This window comes from Trichosurus vulpecula, chromosome 9, assembly GCF_011100635.1.
Source record: "Trichosurus vulpecula isolate mTriVul1 chromosome 9, mTriVul1.pri, whole genome shotgun sequence".
In the NCBI taxonomy this organism is placed as follows: domain Eukaryota; kingdom Metazoa; phylum Chordata; class Mammalia; order Diprotodontia; family Phalangeridae; genus Trichosurus; species Trichosurus vulpecula.
The window spans coordinates 109,623,461-109,641,892 of record NC_050581.1 but is presented as its reverse complement, the minus strand read 5'-3'; the positions used below and the strand labels follow the sequence as shown (position 1 = coordinate 109,641,892).

Sequence of the window (18,432 nt, the reverse complement as noted above, 5' to 3'; positions counted from 1 at the left end):
ATTCTAGAGCCACAGGGCAAAATAGAAATTGAAAGAATCCACCAATCGCCTCCTCAAATAGATCCCAAAAAGAAATCTCCTAGGAATATTGTCGCCAAATTCCAGAGCTCCCAGATCAAGGAGAAAATACTGCAAGCAGCCAGAAAGAAACAATTGGAGTATTGTGGAAACCCAATCAGAATATCCCAAGATCTAGCAGCTTCTACATTAAGAGATCGAAGGGCTTGGAATATGATATTCCGGAGGTCAATGGAGCTAGGTTTAAAACCAAGAATCACCTACCCAGCAAAACTGAGTATCATGCTCCAAGGCAAAATATGGATTTTCAATAAAATAGAGGACTTTCAAGCTTTCTCAATGAAAAGACCTGAGCTGAATAGAAAATTTGACTTTCAAACACAAGAATCAAGAGAAGCATGAAAAGGTAATCAAGAAAAAGAACAAAAAAAAGAAATCTCAAGGGACTTACTAAAGTTGAACTATTTTGTTTACATTCCTACATGGAAAGATGCTGTGTATGATTCATGAGACCTCAGTATTAGAGTAGCTGAAGGGAATATGCATATATATATATATATACACATATATATATATATATATGTGTGTGTGTGTGTGTGTGTGTGTATATGTATATGTGTGTGTATATGTATGTATATGTATATATATATGTATATATATATATATATATATATACAAAAAGAGAGAGAGAGAGAGAGAGAGAGAGCGCACAGGGTGAGTTGAAGATGAAGGGATGATATCTAAAAGAAATAAAATAAAATTAAGGGATGAGAGAGGAATATATTGAGAGAGGGAGAAAGGGAGAGATAGAATGGGGTAAATTATCTTGCATAAAAGTGGCAAGAAAAAGTAGTTCTGTAGGAAGAGAAGAGAAAGCAGGTGAGGGGGAATGAGTGAATCTTGCTCTCATCAGATTTGACCTGAGGAGGGAATACCATACACACTCAACTGGGTATCTTACCCCACAGGAAAGAAGGAGGAAGAAGATAAAAAAAGGGGGGATGATAGAAGGGAGGGCAGAAGGGGGAGGAGGTAATCAAAAACAAACACTTTCGAAAAGGGACAGGGTCAAGGGAGAAAACTGGATAAAGGGGGATAGGTTAGGAAGGAGCAAAATATAGTTAGTCTTTCACAACATGAGTATTGTGGAAGGGTTATACATAATGATACACATGTGGCCTATGTTGATCGCTTGACTTCTTAGGGAGGGTGGGTGGGAAGGGAAGAGGGGAGAGAATTTGGAACTCAAAGTTTTAAAAACAGATGTTCAAAAACAAAAAAAAAAATTTTGCATGCAACTAGAAAATAAGATACACAGGCAATGAGGAGTAGAAATTTATCTTGCCCTACAAGAAAGGAAGGGAAAGTGGGATGGGAGGGGAGTGGGTTGACAGAAGGGAGGGATAACTGGGGAACAGGGCAACCAGAATATACGCCATCTTGGAGTGGGGGGAGGGTAGAAATGGGGAGAAAATTTGTAATTCAAACTCTTGTGAAAATCAATGCTGAAAACTAAATATATTAAATAAATTAAAGAAAGAAAAAGAAAAAGATCAAACTAAAACAACCTCAAAGGTTAAATACACATCCTAAAATGCGAAAATAGATAGGGTACAACAAGATTCTTAGACCTGATTTTTACTTTTCTGATACCTTTTATAAGTCTGAGACAGACTCATGACATTTCATTACATGAAGATCAATTTTCAGGCATATCAATTTCTCCAATATTTTATATTGGTGGAAATAAGTTTTACATGACTTTAAAAAGGGAGAGATACAGGTTAAATATAAGCTAAAATAATATTTTAGAGATGATTGTAAAATACACAAGCCTTAAGCATCTATTTGGTATTTCTGTTTCAGTAATCATTAATTCATGTTCCTGTGTTTGAAGTAAGACATCCTTCACCAGGAATGAGGAAGAGTGAGCTCAGCTGGCAGGATCAGTTACAGTTAAGTTGAATCTGACTCAGCTTATTCTAGTTCAGCTTCTTTCTCTTCTATCCTATATCCAGGAAACAAACACAGAACTGTCAACTCATACAGAGACTCAGGGAACTTATATAAGATCATATGGACTTCTCTCCAAAGAAGTCAGTAGCTAGGGATATACATTAATTAGTCAATAATTAATCAACCAATAAGTATTTATTAAGCCTCCTATATGCTAGATATTTGTCTAGAAGCTGGGAATACAAATAAAAAAGTCTGATAGTTCCTGCCTTGAAGGAGCTTACATTCTACTAGAGGGATATATAGTCACAGAATACCAAATACAGATATAAAAAATAAATACAGAAGTGACTTTGTGAGGGAATGCTAACAACTAATGGAATCAGGAAAGGCCTTTGATGGCTAAGATACTTACACTGACTAAAGGGGAGCTACAGGTGTCGAGATGGAGGTGAAGAGGGAAAGAATTTCCAATCCATCAATAATCAATAAACATGTTAGGCACCTGTTCTGATATGCCTGGGGAACAGCCAAATTCCAGAGTTCCCAGGTCAAGGAGAAAATATTGCAAGCAGCCAGAAAGAAATAGTTTGACTATTGTGGAAACATAATCAGGATAACACAAGATCTAGCAGCTTTTACATTAAGCGACTGAAGGACTTGGAGTACGACATTCCAGAGGTCAAAGGAACTAGGATTAAAACCAAGAATCACCTACCCAGCAAAACTGACTATAATACTTCAGGGCAAAATATGGATTTTCAATGAAATAGAGGACTTTCAAGCAATCTTGATGAAAAGATCAGAGCTGAATAGAAAATTTGACTTTCAAATACAAGAAACAAGAGAAGCATGAAAAGGTAAGCAGGAAAGAGAAATCATAAGGGACTTACTAAAGTTGAGCTGTTTTCATTTTAAAGTTTGCAAGACTGAGACCTTTCTCAGTATTAGGGTAGTTGAAGGGAATATACGTATGTATAGACAGAGGGCACAGGATGAGTTGAATATGAAGGGATGATATCTAAAAAATAAAATTAAGGAGTGAGAGAGGAATACATTGAGGGAAGGAGAAAGAGAGAGATAGAATGAGGTAAATCATCTCACATAAAAGTAGCAAGAAAAAGCTGTTATAATGGAAGGAAAGAGGGGGTAGGTGAAAGGGAATGAGTGAACCTTACTCTCATCGAATTTGGCTTAAGGAAGGAATAACATACACACTCAATTGGGCATCTTAACCTACAAGAAAGTAGGCGGGGAGGGGACAAGGGGTAGGGATGAGAGAAGGGAGGGCAGATTGGGGGAGGAGGTAACCAAAAGCAAAAACTTTTGAAAAGGGACAGGGTCAAAGGAGAAAATCGAATAAAAGGGAACAAGGTATGATGGAGGGAAATACAGTCTTTCACGGCATGACTATTATAGAAGTGTTTTGCACAATGACACATGTATTACCTGTATTGAATTGCTTTCCTTCTCAAGGAGGGTGGGTGGGGAGGGAAGAAGGGAGAGAATTTGGAACTCAAAGTTCTAAAAACAAATGTTAAAAATTGTTTTTACATGCAACTGGGAAATAAGATATACAGGCAATGGGGTATAGAAATATATCTTGCCCTACAAGAAAGTAAGGGGAAAGGGGATGGGGGAGAGTGGGGTGATAAAAGGGAGGGCTGACTGGGGAAAGGGGCAATCAGAATACAGGCCATCCTGGAGTGGAGGGAGGGTAGTGATGGAGAGAAAATTTGTAACTCAAAATCTTGTGGAAATGAATGTTGAAAACTAAAAATAAATTTAAAAAAAACTAAAAGAAAAAAAAGAAAAGAAAGTCATGGTTCTAAGTTGACTAGGGCTCACCAAGACAAATGAATGTGATGGAATGTGATTGTACACTATAGAGGGAAAAAAAAGCAGAGATGTGAAAGTTGTTGAGATGATGCAGTGAAAACTGAAGAATCAACAACAAAGTCACAATACTTAAAAGTTGTGAATCCTGGATCTCTAGGAATGACCAGGACAAAACACAAAAAAGGAAATAAGAAAGATCACAAAGCCTAGCTAGCCATATTCTTCTTAATCTCTGAGTATGATAACATTTTTAAAAATTTTTCTCTTTTTAAAAAATGTGTTATTTCATTAAATATTTCCCAATTATTTTAAAATATTTTAACTTTTTTGTTTTTAAAAATGTTATTTTATTTTATCCTTAATTTATGGAATAACAAACATTTCTATAACATATAGTATAACAAAAAAGATGATTGCACATAAAATTGCAAATCTATGTTAGAACTTGCTATCCTTTTAAATATATATAATAAAATTATCATATACATTTCTTTATTTTTCTTCCCTCCCCTTCCCACATTCCCTAGACAAGGCTGCCATTAGACACAAATATGCATGTGTGTGTCTATATATATATATATATATATATATATATGTGTGTGTGTGTGTGTGTGTATGTATGTATGTATGTAAAATCATTCTATACATATTTTTATCAGTTCTTTCTGTGGATTCAGATAACATCTTTCTTCATATGTCCTTTGTAGTTAATTTGGGTATTTATAGTAGTCACAATAACTTATTCGACTCAAATTTGTTCTTAAAACAATATTGCTGTTATAATAACAACATTCTCTCATTTCATTCTTCATTACCATATTAAAACCCCTCACCACAAACTGCCTTCTTGTTTGGGACCTCTTTCTGGTATATAAAAGTCATAGGAAAGAGATGAGATGTAAGATGATTCTTAGATTGGTTCATACCAATCAACGGAGGGGCTCCATCTCTTGATTCTGGGCCTTAATGTCTTTTTATATCTTAACCGTGAGTGCACACAAAAAAAAAAATAACCTGGAATGGTTGTGGGTGGGGCTAGGCGGCAGAGATTAGGGGGAAAAGAAGATATCTTAAAGATCAAGAAATCCAGAAATAAGAAAAAGCATGTGGTGGCTCCCACTGAAGCACAAAAAAACAAGAGATCACATTATAATAATGGAAAGTTGTCAAAACAACATCTAGGAAACTAGAAAAGTTTGGGTAGAGATCCCCAAGTCTAGCATATATATATATGATGGCATCACATGGTGTTATAATGGTAGAATTTCAATCTGTTGATTTCCCAACATTATGCACTATTCTTTTGGTTTGTGTGTCTCTTGGTATGCAGTCCCTGTATATCATATGTACGAAACTTCTCCCCCTTAAAGAGGTTAAGTTTGCATTTTCTCCTTTTCTCCTCCTTTCTCCCCTCCCCACTCCCACCTACCGATTGCCTAAGCATTTTGCACTACTTGGTTGTGATGTGAGTTCTCAAAATATTATTGACTTCAAATGGAAAAAACAATTTTGTAATTAATGTTCAAAAAAATGACATAACATACACCACCTTTCACTTTTCTCTCCCAGCCCCCGAACCCTGCCAAGTGTCCCAAGAGTCTCCCTTAATATCTGTCAGCAACAGCTTTGTTGCTGTTGTTGTTTTAACAACCAGACTTCTCTGTCTCTCTCTAACTCTGAGGTTAGGGATTCATAGAGATCGAGATCCACCATACCAATGTGTCCTTATTTCAGACTTCATCTTAAAAACCTAAATGCACTTTAACAAATTTCTGTAAAACCTGAAATACTATAACTTATTAACTATTCTTACTTGTTAATAAGCACAGATGGAGCAATAATTCTTTTGCATTTTATTTTTAAAGTTTTGAAGATTTTTATAGGTTTAGCATTCTTCTAGTAACTTTTACATAATTTCTTATACTCCTTGTTTCATTTTTATTTTGCTTCATTTTTTCTGAATTTTTTTGTTCCTTGCTTCATTGTTCATAATTTTTTCCTTGTATTTCTTTGCTTCATGCATGGGTCAGCTATGGCCAAAAAGCAGATTATCACTGTGGAAACCTGAAAGATCTTCCTCAGCTTTCTTCTGCTAGCAGATCTTCAAACAAGAACCATCTTCATTCAACACTGGCGAAAAGAACTTTCCAATCTCTCAAATTACAGCTTTCCAGAAATTGGGGGTGGGGAGGATGGGGAACTTTCATATACCATGATGATGTAGTCTTCCTTCAAGAACCTAGGATTGCCTCAACACCACACAATACAGACAAGTTGTTAGCTGGTAACACACTGAAATACGATAATTAGTTATAAAGCATAGAAAAACATAGGCTGAGCAAGAGGGGAAAGGAGCAAAAGATGATGTGATGTGGATAGCGCTTGAGGTTGGGGTGATGTAAGGGATGATGTGAACTGGACTTAGGGTTCACAGGTGGTGAAAAGGGAGAGGTTAGAAAGAAACATGCACAATGGTTATACTGAAAACTTTTGAACTGAGAAGAATGGAGAAAGTAAAAACTACAGAAAGTTGGTTAAGGGTGGTGAAAGGCTGTAGGATCAGATAGAAACATGAATGATGAGTGCTGGTAGAAACTTTTGGACTGAAAATGGAGAAAGTAAACGATATGATAGAACAGTGATCTTTAAAAACAGAGAGAAAAGGGAAGACTATGGAAACAGAAAAGTTGAAGTTATGAAGCCATCACTTCATATCTATTACAGAGCACTGGTGAAACTGAGGAAGAAAAAACAAGGCCCTGGGGTATCTCTAAAGCAATTCAAAATCCCAAAAGAAAGGAATCATTTTTTACAGAAATCAGTCTATACTCTCCCTTAAAACCAACTTTCAAGCAGTCAAAACAGAAGAAAGTTTTAAAAATAGTAGATAAGAAATGAATAGGAAGAGACACTGAAGGAAAGGTGTTATTGACAATATTGATGGCAATAGAAACAATAAGAGAAGAAAATTTAAGGAGAGAAAGTAGAATATGGAAGAATAAAAGGAACAAAAGAGACAAAGAAGAAAGGATGACTGGAGAAAGTTGAAAGATCCAAAGTTACAAAGTTATAAAAACTGGAATCTGTTGGAATTTAAAACATTTAAAATGAATTAGAGGGTAGAGAAAGTAAGGAGAAAAGGAAGAACTAGGTAAGATTATGAAGAAGGGGGAGAAAAGAGGAAGATAGCCGAGCCCTCTATCAACATTTGGCAGCAAGAGATAAACAGATCACCACCACCAGCTTTTGCAGCAGGGTGCCAGGGTCATAGCCAACAAACATACCAGCAGCAGCAGCAGCTTTTGTAGCAGGGGGTCAAGGTCAAACCCAACAAACACAGCACCAGTAGCGCCAGCAGCAGCAGTAGCTTTTGCAACAGGGGGCCAGGGTCATACCCAACAATCATACCCAGCACCAGCACCAGCAGTAGCTTTTGCAGCAGGGGATCATATCCATTCACAACAAATACACCACCAGTAGCAGCAGCAGCTTTTGCAGCAGCGGGCCAGGGTCATACCCAACAATCATACCCAGCACCAGCACCAGCAGTAGCTTTTGCAGCAGGGGGTCATAGCCATACACAACAAACACACCACCAGTAGCAGCAGCAGCAGCAGCTTTTGCAGCAGTGGGTCAGCGACATACCCAAAAAACACACCTACCACCACTGGGAACAGCAGCAGCAGCACCACCACCACCACCTGAATATACCTTTTAAAAAATCAAAGCCTACTTCCCACCTTCCCAATCAACTGGAGGCTATAGCTGGTGGACTCAAAGCACCAATAAGCCAAACATGAAGGGAAACACAAGCCCCAAGTCTTCATTTGATTCCCTAGACCTACAAACCAGCTCTGCCCTGACTACCTAGCTAAAATGACTTGACTATAGTTTGGCTATTTACACTCTTGCCTGATGCCCCACCCAGTCTTAACTACAAAAGCCTCTTTGTGACGTTACATTTGTGGGCCTTCATTGTGACAGTTGTAGTCCTAGTCTTAGAGACCAAAGTCAAAATGGCATTCATCAGGAAAACAACATTTGATAGTATCCACTTCGTTTTAATGGGCAGAGAGGAAAAGGATTTTTCTTTTCCAGAAGGAAAAGCCAAAATATTTGGACCAGTGGCAAAACTATAAGGAGGATATAGATGGAAGGGAAGGAAAAACAATAGAAAATGAATAGAAAAAAGGGCGTCATTTACAGGTTTTGAAGAGCATGCAAGGTTGTGAATTAAGGCTGCCTTAAAAATAGAACCAAACAATGGTTTAATAATTCATAGAGGTCATTTCTAGCATGTAAATTAACTCTTCTGAGACTGAAACTTCATGGAGAAAAAGGGCAGTGTTGATACTTTAAAAGGGCTGTCAATCCAACCACTGCTTCAGGTATAGGTGGAACTTCATGTGATTTCTGAGATCCCTCCCAACTCTGAGATTCTGTGATTCTATCTATAGACTGAAAGGAAATTCAGGATGCATCTGATTAGGACAGACACTAAAAAGGTAAGACCTCATAGGAGGGATAGTATTTTGGGAAGAATATGGAGAACATTTAGCATATACTATTTATGCTTGATTGTAAAATACGAAAATTAAGGCCTTAAAAGAAATCTTGTGAGTTTTCTATACTTTCTTCCCCTTGGTAATATTAACTACCTATACCTATATACAAATGACTTGTAAATCTACAGATCTAGTCCTTGAATATCTCTGCCTAAAATTACCCTACATGGGGATCTCACATTGAACATGGACATCTCAAATTGAACATGTCCAAAACTGAGAGCTCATCATCTTGCCCGCTCCTTCTGACTTTACTATGTCTTTCAAGAGCTAGCACAATGCCTGGCACATTGTAGGTACTTAATGAATGTTTTATTGACTCTGAGTAGGATTCTGACTGTCCAAGTGACTGGACTTTACTGCACAGACCTATCTTTGTTGTATGCTATTCTCACTGTGTCATTCCTAATAGATTAAAAAAACAGCCCCTACCCAGGATCTACACATCACGAATTCAAGGTAGTGACTTTGGAAACAAACAACTACTGCTGGCTTTAAATAAAGGGAACAGTAGCTTACCAGAGGCATCAGCATCAAGCATCAAGCCTCAAGCTCTGGTCTTACCAATTGAAAAATTCCCCAGCAATACCCAACACTCTTCTTCCTAGTATTCCTCATATTCATTTATTCCAGGAACACTATATTCTCATTCCCATTATTTCATACCTTCATTCACAGTTCTCCCTTCATCTGGAAAGTTGTTCCCCTTTCTACTCCCTGTTCCTCTCTACATTCTACCTGTTCATAAAAGTCTGGCTTCACCTCTCTACATTCTACCTGTTCATAAAAGTCTGGCTTCAGTTCCAGCTCCAGCACAGAACTTCCTTCTGAAAGTACCGACAAAGTCCCTTTCTCTGTATTCGTTTGTATCACTCACACTTATGCTCTGTCTTGTGATATCTCTTGCATAAGCATAATTAATGCCTGAATAATATTTAGTGAGTATTTTCAGCTTCAAGAGGTTTATAATTTAATTGGGTAGACAAAAAATATACAGGAAAAAAATAAACAACCATATAAGGTTATACTCTCCGCTGCATCTTCCATATATAGTCAGTGCTCAGTGGTTGGAGGCGTGTGTGGGCAGTAAGGAACACAGGAGATAGTAGGATGCTGGTGGTGTTTCCAACTCTGAAGCTCTAGAATTTTATTTACTGATTTGATTTCTATGCCTTTACTTGGAATGTGCTTAAAGATCCCACTCAAATATTACTGTCTTCCAAACAAAAGCTGACTATATGACTTAAAGACAAATAAGCTCTCCCAAATGCTAACAAAATCTATAGATCTATATATAATGTAAATATACACACACACGTATATATATAACATAATCTTGCACAATACTCTAAAAGAACTATAAATTTAGGTTTTGAAGTTACTTTAGATAGAGAAAATCCAATTTCTTTTTTTTTTATTGAAAAGGAAGGTCCCAAAGGAGTATAAATGACTCGACCAGGGTGCATAGCAAGTAGTGAACAGAGCAAGAATTAAAATCCAGCTTTTGATTCTAAATGCAAAATCTACACTAAACTACTTGCCTCTACTATGCAGTGTTTTAATTGTCATTTAGAGTAGTGGCAGAAGATAACAGCATATAATATAAATTATATAATAGTGATACATACATGTGCATATGTATACATTTCTATCTCTATCTCATTTTAAAGTTTGCAAGACTCTCAATAAGCCGTTCTCTTAGATAATAGTACTAGGGCTGTTGAGTCTTCAGATTTTTCATTTGATTTTCAAAACACCACTGTGGTGTAGACAGAACTTTATATACCAATTTTCCTGACAAGATTTGGTTGTTTTGCACTGAGCATAGAGAAGTTGTTAACTGATTTGCCAAAAGTCACACACCTAATATGTGAAAGATTTGGGATTTGGACCCCTTCTTCTGATTCTAGTTCAATGTTCTTTCTAGTAATCAAAGATGTGTATACATAGCACATGAATATAAGTCATGCTACCAAGATGAGAAAATGGGTATTAGTAAAAGGTGTTTTCCATAATCTGGCTTTCAATATCCATTGCTTAAGTGGCAAAGTTCTATAAAGAAACTCTTCAGGATATCTTCATTATTTTTCTCAAAAGAGAAGTAGAAATTGCACCAAGAAAAAAGGAGGGAGAGGGGGAGATGGCCTGCGAGGAGTACCACCAAAAAGAAAGCTAGAAACAGTTAATCAAGATAAAGTAAAATGAAAGATACACATTGAAGGAATTCAAAAGAAAATGGAGTTTGCAAAAATAATGACATGAAATAAAGCAAGAATGGAATACGATTATGGAATCTCAGACTCAAGCAAATGATGGAACCCAGCCGTTTAGAAATAGCCACAGAGAATAAAAACAAACCAACAAATAGAGGTGGGGGTGAGGTGGCAACAATTATTAGACTGGATATTGCAGAAAGCAAGAAATCAAGACCAAAAAAGGGCGGGGCTGAACTGAGATAAGCGCAGGACAAGGAGACACCCCAGCCAGACGCCGCAGGGACCTGATAGGACAGGACCGAGGGGAGCGCCGCAGCCGCTGCAGCCCGGAGCAGTCAAGACCAGCCGCTGCCCGCAGCATCACCCTGCTCCTATGGAGGCTGCAGAGGAAACTCTGAAGAAGCAAGGCTCCTCCACTGATGACCTACAATCCCAGCGCATGGTTTCTCTTCTTGGGCAGAAGAGGAAAACTCTTGAAGAAGATGAAGAAGAGCTCATTAACATGCGTGCAAAGCTTTTTCGATTCTCCTATGAGAATGGTCTTCCAAAATGGAAAGAGCGAGGCATTGGCCACGTGAAGCTGCTGAAACACACAGTAAAAGGGACCATTCGCCTCCTCATGAGGAGGGACAAAATTCTGAAGATCTGTGCGAATCATCATATAACACCATCGACGGCGCTTAAGCATAGTGCATGGAGTAAGAGGGCCTGGGTCTGGCACACACAGGCTGACTTTGCTGATGAAACTCCTAAGAGCGAACTGTTGGCGATTCGATACGTAAATGCAGACATTGCCCAGGAGTTTAAAAGAAAATTTGAACAGTGTATTAATGAGTTAAGAGAAAGAGAAAAGAGAGCATCACTAGGCAAAGAGGAAAGCACTGGTGAAGTATCCCAAAAGCCAGACGAACTCTCAGTGGAACAAGACGGCCAACGAGAGCCTGAGAGCCACGACAATGTATCCCCAAAGCCAGAAGAACTTTCGGTGAAAGAAGACAGCCAAGGGGAACTCAAAAGCCACGAAGTATCCCAAGAGCCAGAAGAGCATTTTATGGAAGAAGCCACCCAAGAGGAGTCCGAGGGGCAGGAAGTGGAAGCCACTCAGGGGGAGCCTGAGAGCCCGGAAATGGAAGGCACGAAGGGGGAGCACGAGCGTCCTGAAATGGATGCCAACCAGGAGGAGCCCGAGAGCCCAGAAATGGAAGCCACCCAAGAGGAACCCCAGAGCCCAGAAATGGAACCCGAGAGCCCAGAAATGGAAGCCACCCAGGAGGAACCCCAGAGCCCGGAAATGGAAGCCACCCAGGAGGAGCCCCAGAGCCCGGAAATGGAAGCCACCCAGGAGGAGCCCGAGAGCCAGGAAATGGAAGCCGCCCAGGAGGAGCCCGAGAGCCCAGAAATGGAAGCCACCCAGGAGGAACCCCAGAGCCCAGAAATGGAACCCCAGAGCCCGGAAATGGAAGCCACCCAGGAGGAGCCTAAGAGCCCGGAAATGGAAGCTGCCCAGGAGGAGCCCGAGCCCCCAGAAATGGAAGAGAAGGAAGGGATCCAGGAGGAAGCCGAAGAACAGCAATAGAGCAGCAATAAATCATCTTGCGGGTCTTGCATTCCATTCTTGATTTTTTTTTTCCTTTTATTTTCTTTTTTCTTCTCTTTTTTTTTACAAGGGACTTTACATATAAAGAATCGAATTCCGGTGTCCAGATTGTTTTACCCTTTTGAAGATGTCCTCAAGCAGACCTTATTCCACAGTCAGGAACGTGTTACTATGCTCATAAGGTTCTTTTCCATAGTGGAAATATTTATTTATCCAAAAGAGTAAATAAAACATTTGAAAGCTGCTCCCTCCCTCCCCCAAAAAACCCATTATATAAGAGGTATAACTATAGGAAATGAAGCTGAATATTTTTGTAAACAGAACCTTAAAAGGCACTATGAAGTAATGAAACTTGTTTCCTTTGCTGTTTGTAGAAACCGATTTGATTATTTTACAGTCACACATCAAAATCACGTTGTATTACCTTATTTAAAGAAGTCTTCTTTGGAGGCCATCTTTTAGTGATATTACCATTACTTTAAAATGGGGGATTTCATCTTTTGGAGTTTTCTTCAAAGCTATTCTACTGAATTTCCTCAATCATGGCAAACCTTCATCCTTTTTTTGAAGGGGAAGTGTATTGATTTTTAGAAACATCCAAAATTCATTAGTGAGACTAGGTTTGGTCAATAAAGTGAGTGATCAACCTGGGGAACACCATTTTGGGTTTTGAAAAAGAAAAATTAAGTTTTTCATGTAGAGTAAGGAGATTTTTGTTTTCTAAAGCTCTGGGAGCAATTTCAGAAAATCCATTGATAGCAGTTTAAGGTAGGCCTATGGCCTCATGGGATAAATGCTTTATGGGATCAGGGTGATACCCCTCCCCAAATGATTGTACAGCCTCCATTTAGGAATCTTTAATGGAAGGGAAACCAATACCTCCAAGAGTAATATGTGTCACTTTGAGCTATGTCTAATCACTGTGGTTTTCCTTTTAAAATGCTGCCATCTGCCATGCTACAGCTTCATTACTCTTCATTCTGTCCTCTGGGAAAAATTATAGGTGCCCTTAAAATGTCTGGAAATAGGGCAACACGTATTCCATAAGAATTTCAAATAATTTCTAAGTCTTCTAGCATCACTTTCATGGAGTTTGTCACTAATTTTATTATACACAACTATATATTAAAACTCCTTAAAGAAGAGACGAAGCAAGAGGTTCCAAAGAAGTCAAACTCATAGTATTCCCTTCAAATGAAAAAGCAATAAAAAATACCAACAGGAGAAAAATGGCCAAACACTCACAGAAAGTAAAAATTTACCAAAATTTAGAATTGTCAAAGCGAAGAAAAGCTCAGATAAAAAATTTAGAAATGTCATGAAACAAAGCACATAATGAAGATAAGGAAGATGATGATGATAATATTTACACTGTGCTTTAAGGCTTTGAAAAGTGCAGTCCATAGAGAACTTCATTTGATCTTCACAAGAACCTCATGAGGATTATTTTTATATTATTATTATCTGAGTTATTATTGTAGCTATTTTATTGTTGTTCAGGCATGTCAGTTGTGTTCAACTCTTTGTTGCCCCATTTGGAGTGTTCTTGGCAAGGAATGCCTTGCCATTTCCTTCTCCAGCTCATTTTACAGATGAGGAACTAAGGCAGATAAGGTTAAGTGACTTGCCCAAGGTCACACAGCTAGTAAGTGTTGAGGTCAGATTTGAATTCAGGAAGAGGAGGCTTCATTGTGCCACCTAGCTACCTCTCTCCATTTTAGAGATATAGAAACAGGCTGAAAGAGGCTAGTTGACTTACCCAGGGATACGTAACTCATAAGAATCTGAGACCTGCTTCAAATCAAAGTCTCCATGACTAATAAAATAAACCCACATTAAGCATCAGCATTTTTATATGTTACCAACAAAACCCAGCAGGAAGACTTAGAGATATTCCATTTAAAATAACTTCAGACATTAGGAAACCCTAAGAAGTCTACCCACTAAGACAAACCCAGGGACTATATGCATAGTTACAAAATATTTTTCACACAAATAAAGAGATCTAAACAACTGGAGAAACAGTAATTGCTCATGAACATGCCAAGCCAATATGATAAAAAGACAATTCTACGTATATTAATTTACTTATTCAGTGCCATATCAATCAAACTACTGAAGAATTGTAGAGCTAGAAAAAATAATGACTAAATTCATCTGGAAGAACGAAAGGTCAAGAATATCAAAGAAATCAATGAAAAAAAATGTGAAGGGAGGAAGCCTAGCAGTGCCGGATTTCAAACTATATTACAAAGGAGTAATCATCAAAACAATCTGGTACTAGCTGAGAAACAGTGGTGGATCAGTGGAATGGATTAGGTACACAATACACAATATTAAGTGACCATAGTAATCTAGTGTTTGACAAAGTCAAAGATCCAAGTTTTGGGGACAAGAAATCAGTATTTGACAAAAAGTTCTGGAAAGCCTGAAAGCAGTTTGGCAGAAACTGGGCATAAACCAACATCTCAGACTGTATAAGAAGATAAGGTAAAAATGGGTACATGACTTAGACATAAAGGGTATTATCAAGAGTAAATTGGGTGGGCATGAAAAAATGTGACCTAACAAGATAAAGAAGATCACAGGAAGTAAAAGAGATGAATTTGGTTGCATGATATTAAAAAGCTTTTACATGCATAAAACTAGAAGGAAAACAGTAAAGTGGGGGTTAGGGGGAGTTTTACAGCAAGTTTCCCTGATAAAGACCTCATTTCTCAATTTCTCATTTCTCAGTAGAGAAATGAGCTAAATTTATGAACAATAAGAGACCTTCCTCAGCTGATAAATGGTAAAAGGATAGAACAGGCAGTTTTCAGAAGAAATCTGAACTATCAATAGTCATATGAATAAATACTCTAAATCACTACTGATTAGAGAAATGCAAATCCATACAACTGAGGTGTGAGGGCTTGCTAAGCCCTTTTCAGGGCTGCTCACCCACCTTTGTTTGGTGCCCACCTCTCACTTGTGGCTCCAAGAAGTTGTAGCCATATCCCAGTAAAATTGTCTAGGCAGACAGGCTAAACCAAATTGAGGATAAAGACAGGCCTCAAACCCATCAGTGAGTTGGAGGTGGGGGAGGGGAAGGGTGTCTTCCCCAAGCATGTGAAGATTTGCCTCAGCAGAATGGGTGAATGAGAATAATTTGTTCCAATGGCCATAAAGGCAGCTGAAGCAGGCACTGTGGACCACTTAGAGCTTGGTCAAACACTGAAGATGCCAAGGTCGTACAGTGAATCCCAGGCCATTGCCTATCTTGCCACTTTTGTCTTGCCATTGGATTTCAATGACTCTGGGAGAAAGAGTGAAACTGATGACTTTGCGCCACTCTGCTTCACTTAAATATAATCTGCGTGTAAGCCGAGATATATCCCTGTGATGTCAGTGGCCGTCTTCAAAAAATGAAGGGTGAACAACAACAAAAAACCACTTTACACCTGGCTAAGAGGACAGAAAAAACTAAAATGATAAATGCCGGAGGGGATGTGGAAAAATAGATATACTAATGAACTGTTGTTGGTAGAGCTGTGAACTGGTACAACCATTCTGAAGAACAATTTGGAACTCTCCCCAAAGGGCAATAAAACTGTGTATACCCTTTTACCCAGAAATACCACTACTTGGTCTATATCCCAAAGCAATCAAAGAAAAGAGAAAAATTGGTACAAAAATATTTGTAGCAGCTCTTTTTGTGGTGGGAAAGAATTGAAAATTAAGGAGATGCCTATTAATTGGAGAATGCTAAACAAGTTATGGTATATGATTGTGATAGCATACTCCTTTTCCCCTTATGTTTAAGTGAAATGTATTACTCCTAATTTGATGTTTAAGATAAGTGAGAATTTATTACACTATTTGGCACTAAAGCAAATTCGGAAAATGCATAAATTTCAAAAAAGAGACACTTTGAGTTTCCCAATATGGGGGAGAAGGGACAAGGCACCACTGGATCTTTTCCAGAGTCCCACTCACCTTGGCTGGAAGATTCAAAGTTCTCACTTTCAAAAAAGTTTTTAAGGAGTGAGCACGGAAATGAAATTTACTTGAGCAATAATTGGGACCGTTAAGATCTTTCACCCTGTCGTCCTGTCTCTGACTGAGCCAGGGTTGCAATAAAAGTTAGAGCAGCTAATTAACCATAGTCATCCCAACTAGAGCTCTTGTTAAAAAGTTTTTTGTGTTATGGACCCCACTGATAATCTGGTGAAGCATATGAAACATTTTGCAAAATAATAGTACATATAGGAATGTGAAGAAAAATCAGTGTAAATGACAAAAGATGTATATTTTTCTATATCCTCTTCCAATCTATCTATAGACTCCTTGGGGGGGGGGGTGTAAGAATTTCAGCTCAATGACAGAAGTGTATACAAAGATGTTTTGTTTCATGTGTGGTTAATAAGAATCACCATGAAACTAGTATAAATAAAAAACTGGAAAAAGTACTTTAAAAAATCTAGAATGTATTCTACAATGCATTGTAAATGTAGTTTCTCAATTTTTGGAATTAAGAATTTTAAGGAATGATCTTATATTCACCTGGAATTTTCTGATGTAGACATTATAAATAAAAATGATAATTAGTGACCATTTCAAAATAGACACAATACAAGCCATGGTTTTTTGAAATAGAGGTGTCAAACACATAATGGAATTGGGAAATATTTAATAGCATAATAATATTAAATAAATAGAGTTAATAAGTAGTTTTCTTAACATACAACTACAGAAATCCTTATGTACAATTTAGTGACCCTCATTCCTATTTGAGTTTGAAAAAAGTGGCTTAAAGCTTTCAAAATAAGAAAATACAAGCAGAGAATGAGAGCCAATCTGAACATATTGTGCCCAAAAGACTGTTACTTACTATATTCTTGAGAAACAAAAATACTTCTAAGAATAGGAATTATCTCAATAGACAGACATTTCTAGCTTGTTGTGATTTTCCTAAGTTTGCTATTTGAAAAGTTTAAAAAGTGATTCAGCTGTGACTATACAATAGAGAGTTGGCTCCTTTCAAAATAATTGCCTCGTTTACTAGCTTTTTCTTATTTTTAGGCCCTTTATTTTGATGGTTTTTTTTTTGCCTGAAAGACTCAATGCAAATCAAACTATAATAACAGTGAAACTTCAAAATTAATATACACATCACCACAAAAGCTCTACTCCCTGTTCTCTACTTTACAACAATTTTATTGTCAAAGATAACATCCCATTTATATATCACACGTTTGTGCACATTCTAATCTCCCTGGCCCTGTCATACCCCACTGATGACAGCCCTGGACACCCTGGGCACCCTGAAGCGCACACCTCTAGCTCAAACCCCCAAGTCCTTTCTCCCACACCACCGGAACCTGGAATTTTTGCAAAGGTTTCTCAGGGACCCTCCCCAATGACTCCTCAGACCTTTAATTCAGATGCTGGACTCTATAGCTTTCCAGCACTCCTCGGTCCTTAGTCTCTCTCTCTCTCCACTTTCCCAAATCCCTGACTCGACCACCCCCGAGTCCACAACCAGGCTCTGCAACTGTGCGGAGAAAAGCAAAGCCTCTATGCATGGTAAGCCCAATATATGTAATGATTTGGGAATGCAATTAATGTCATCTGAAATTTTCTGCCTGTGTTATTATTGTATTTCCAAATTGTAGTAAAATTCTCCTATATTGTAAAACTTGAGTGAACATTATGAGCCAGAAATGGTGTTAGACAAAGCAGTTTTTAATCTGAAATTTTGTTGAAACTAAATAATGGAAACAATTGTGTAAAACCAGTTCTGTTACTTTATCAGCCTTGCTAACCTTGTCTTATAATGTTTTATAACTGCCATTTAGAAAACCAGGCATTTCTACCTTTGCCTGTAGTTAATAGGAGTTTACAGCTAAAACAACTAGGCCAGCACTTATGAAACTTGTAAGATTGTTAACTGAGTTATTTGGGATACTGTTTTAATGTTAAAAACTGATAAAGTTCTGGAGCAATAGAAGGAATTATGTCCACCCACCTTTCTGCCTAGATTCATGGGTGGATTCTATTAAATCTAATGTGGATATTGACTATGGTAAAGATATTGGTTATTGTGAGTTATTATTATTACTATTCAATTAATTATCAAATTCCTCTGCCTGGAGGATAAACTAACTATACCTTGTCAGCAATGATTCAAATTCCTTAGGCTGGGGAGCGGAGCCAAGATGGCGCCTGGAAAGCAGGGACTAGTGTGACCTCCCTGTCGAGT

The 18,432-nt window shown here is 38.0% G+C and overlaps 1 protein-coding gene across 1 annotated transcript; it reads left to right on the top strand.

The window, feature by feature from the left end:
* The first annotated feature begins 7,820 nt into the window (after positions 1-7,820).
* On the top strand, positions 7,821-12,290 carry LOC118830637 (neurofilament medium polypeptide-like). Its single transcript, XM_036737539.1, has 2 exons — positions 7,821-8,318; positions 10,306-12,290. The coding sequence occupies exon 2, from the start codon at positions 10,968-10,970 to the stop codon at positions 12,168-12,170; it is 1,203 nt and encodes a 400-aa protein (XP_036593434.1). The 5' UTR covers positions 7,821-8,318; positions 10,306-10,967; the 3' UTR covers positions 12,171-12,290.
* The last annotated feature ends 6,142 nt before the right edge of the window (positions 12,291-18,432 follow it).

Coding starts and splice junctions, on each gene's coding strand:
- LOC118830637 (XM_036737539.1), top strand. CDS start 10,968: ATGGAGGCTGCAGAGGAAACTCTGAAGAAGCAAGGCTCCTCCACTGAT.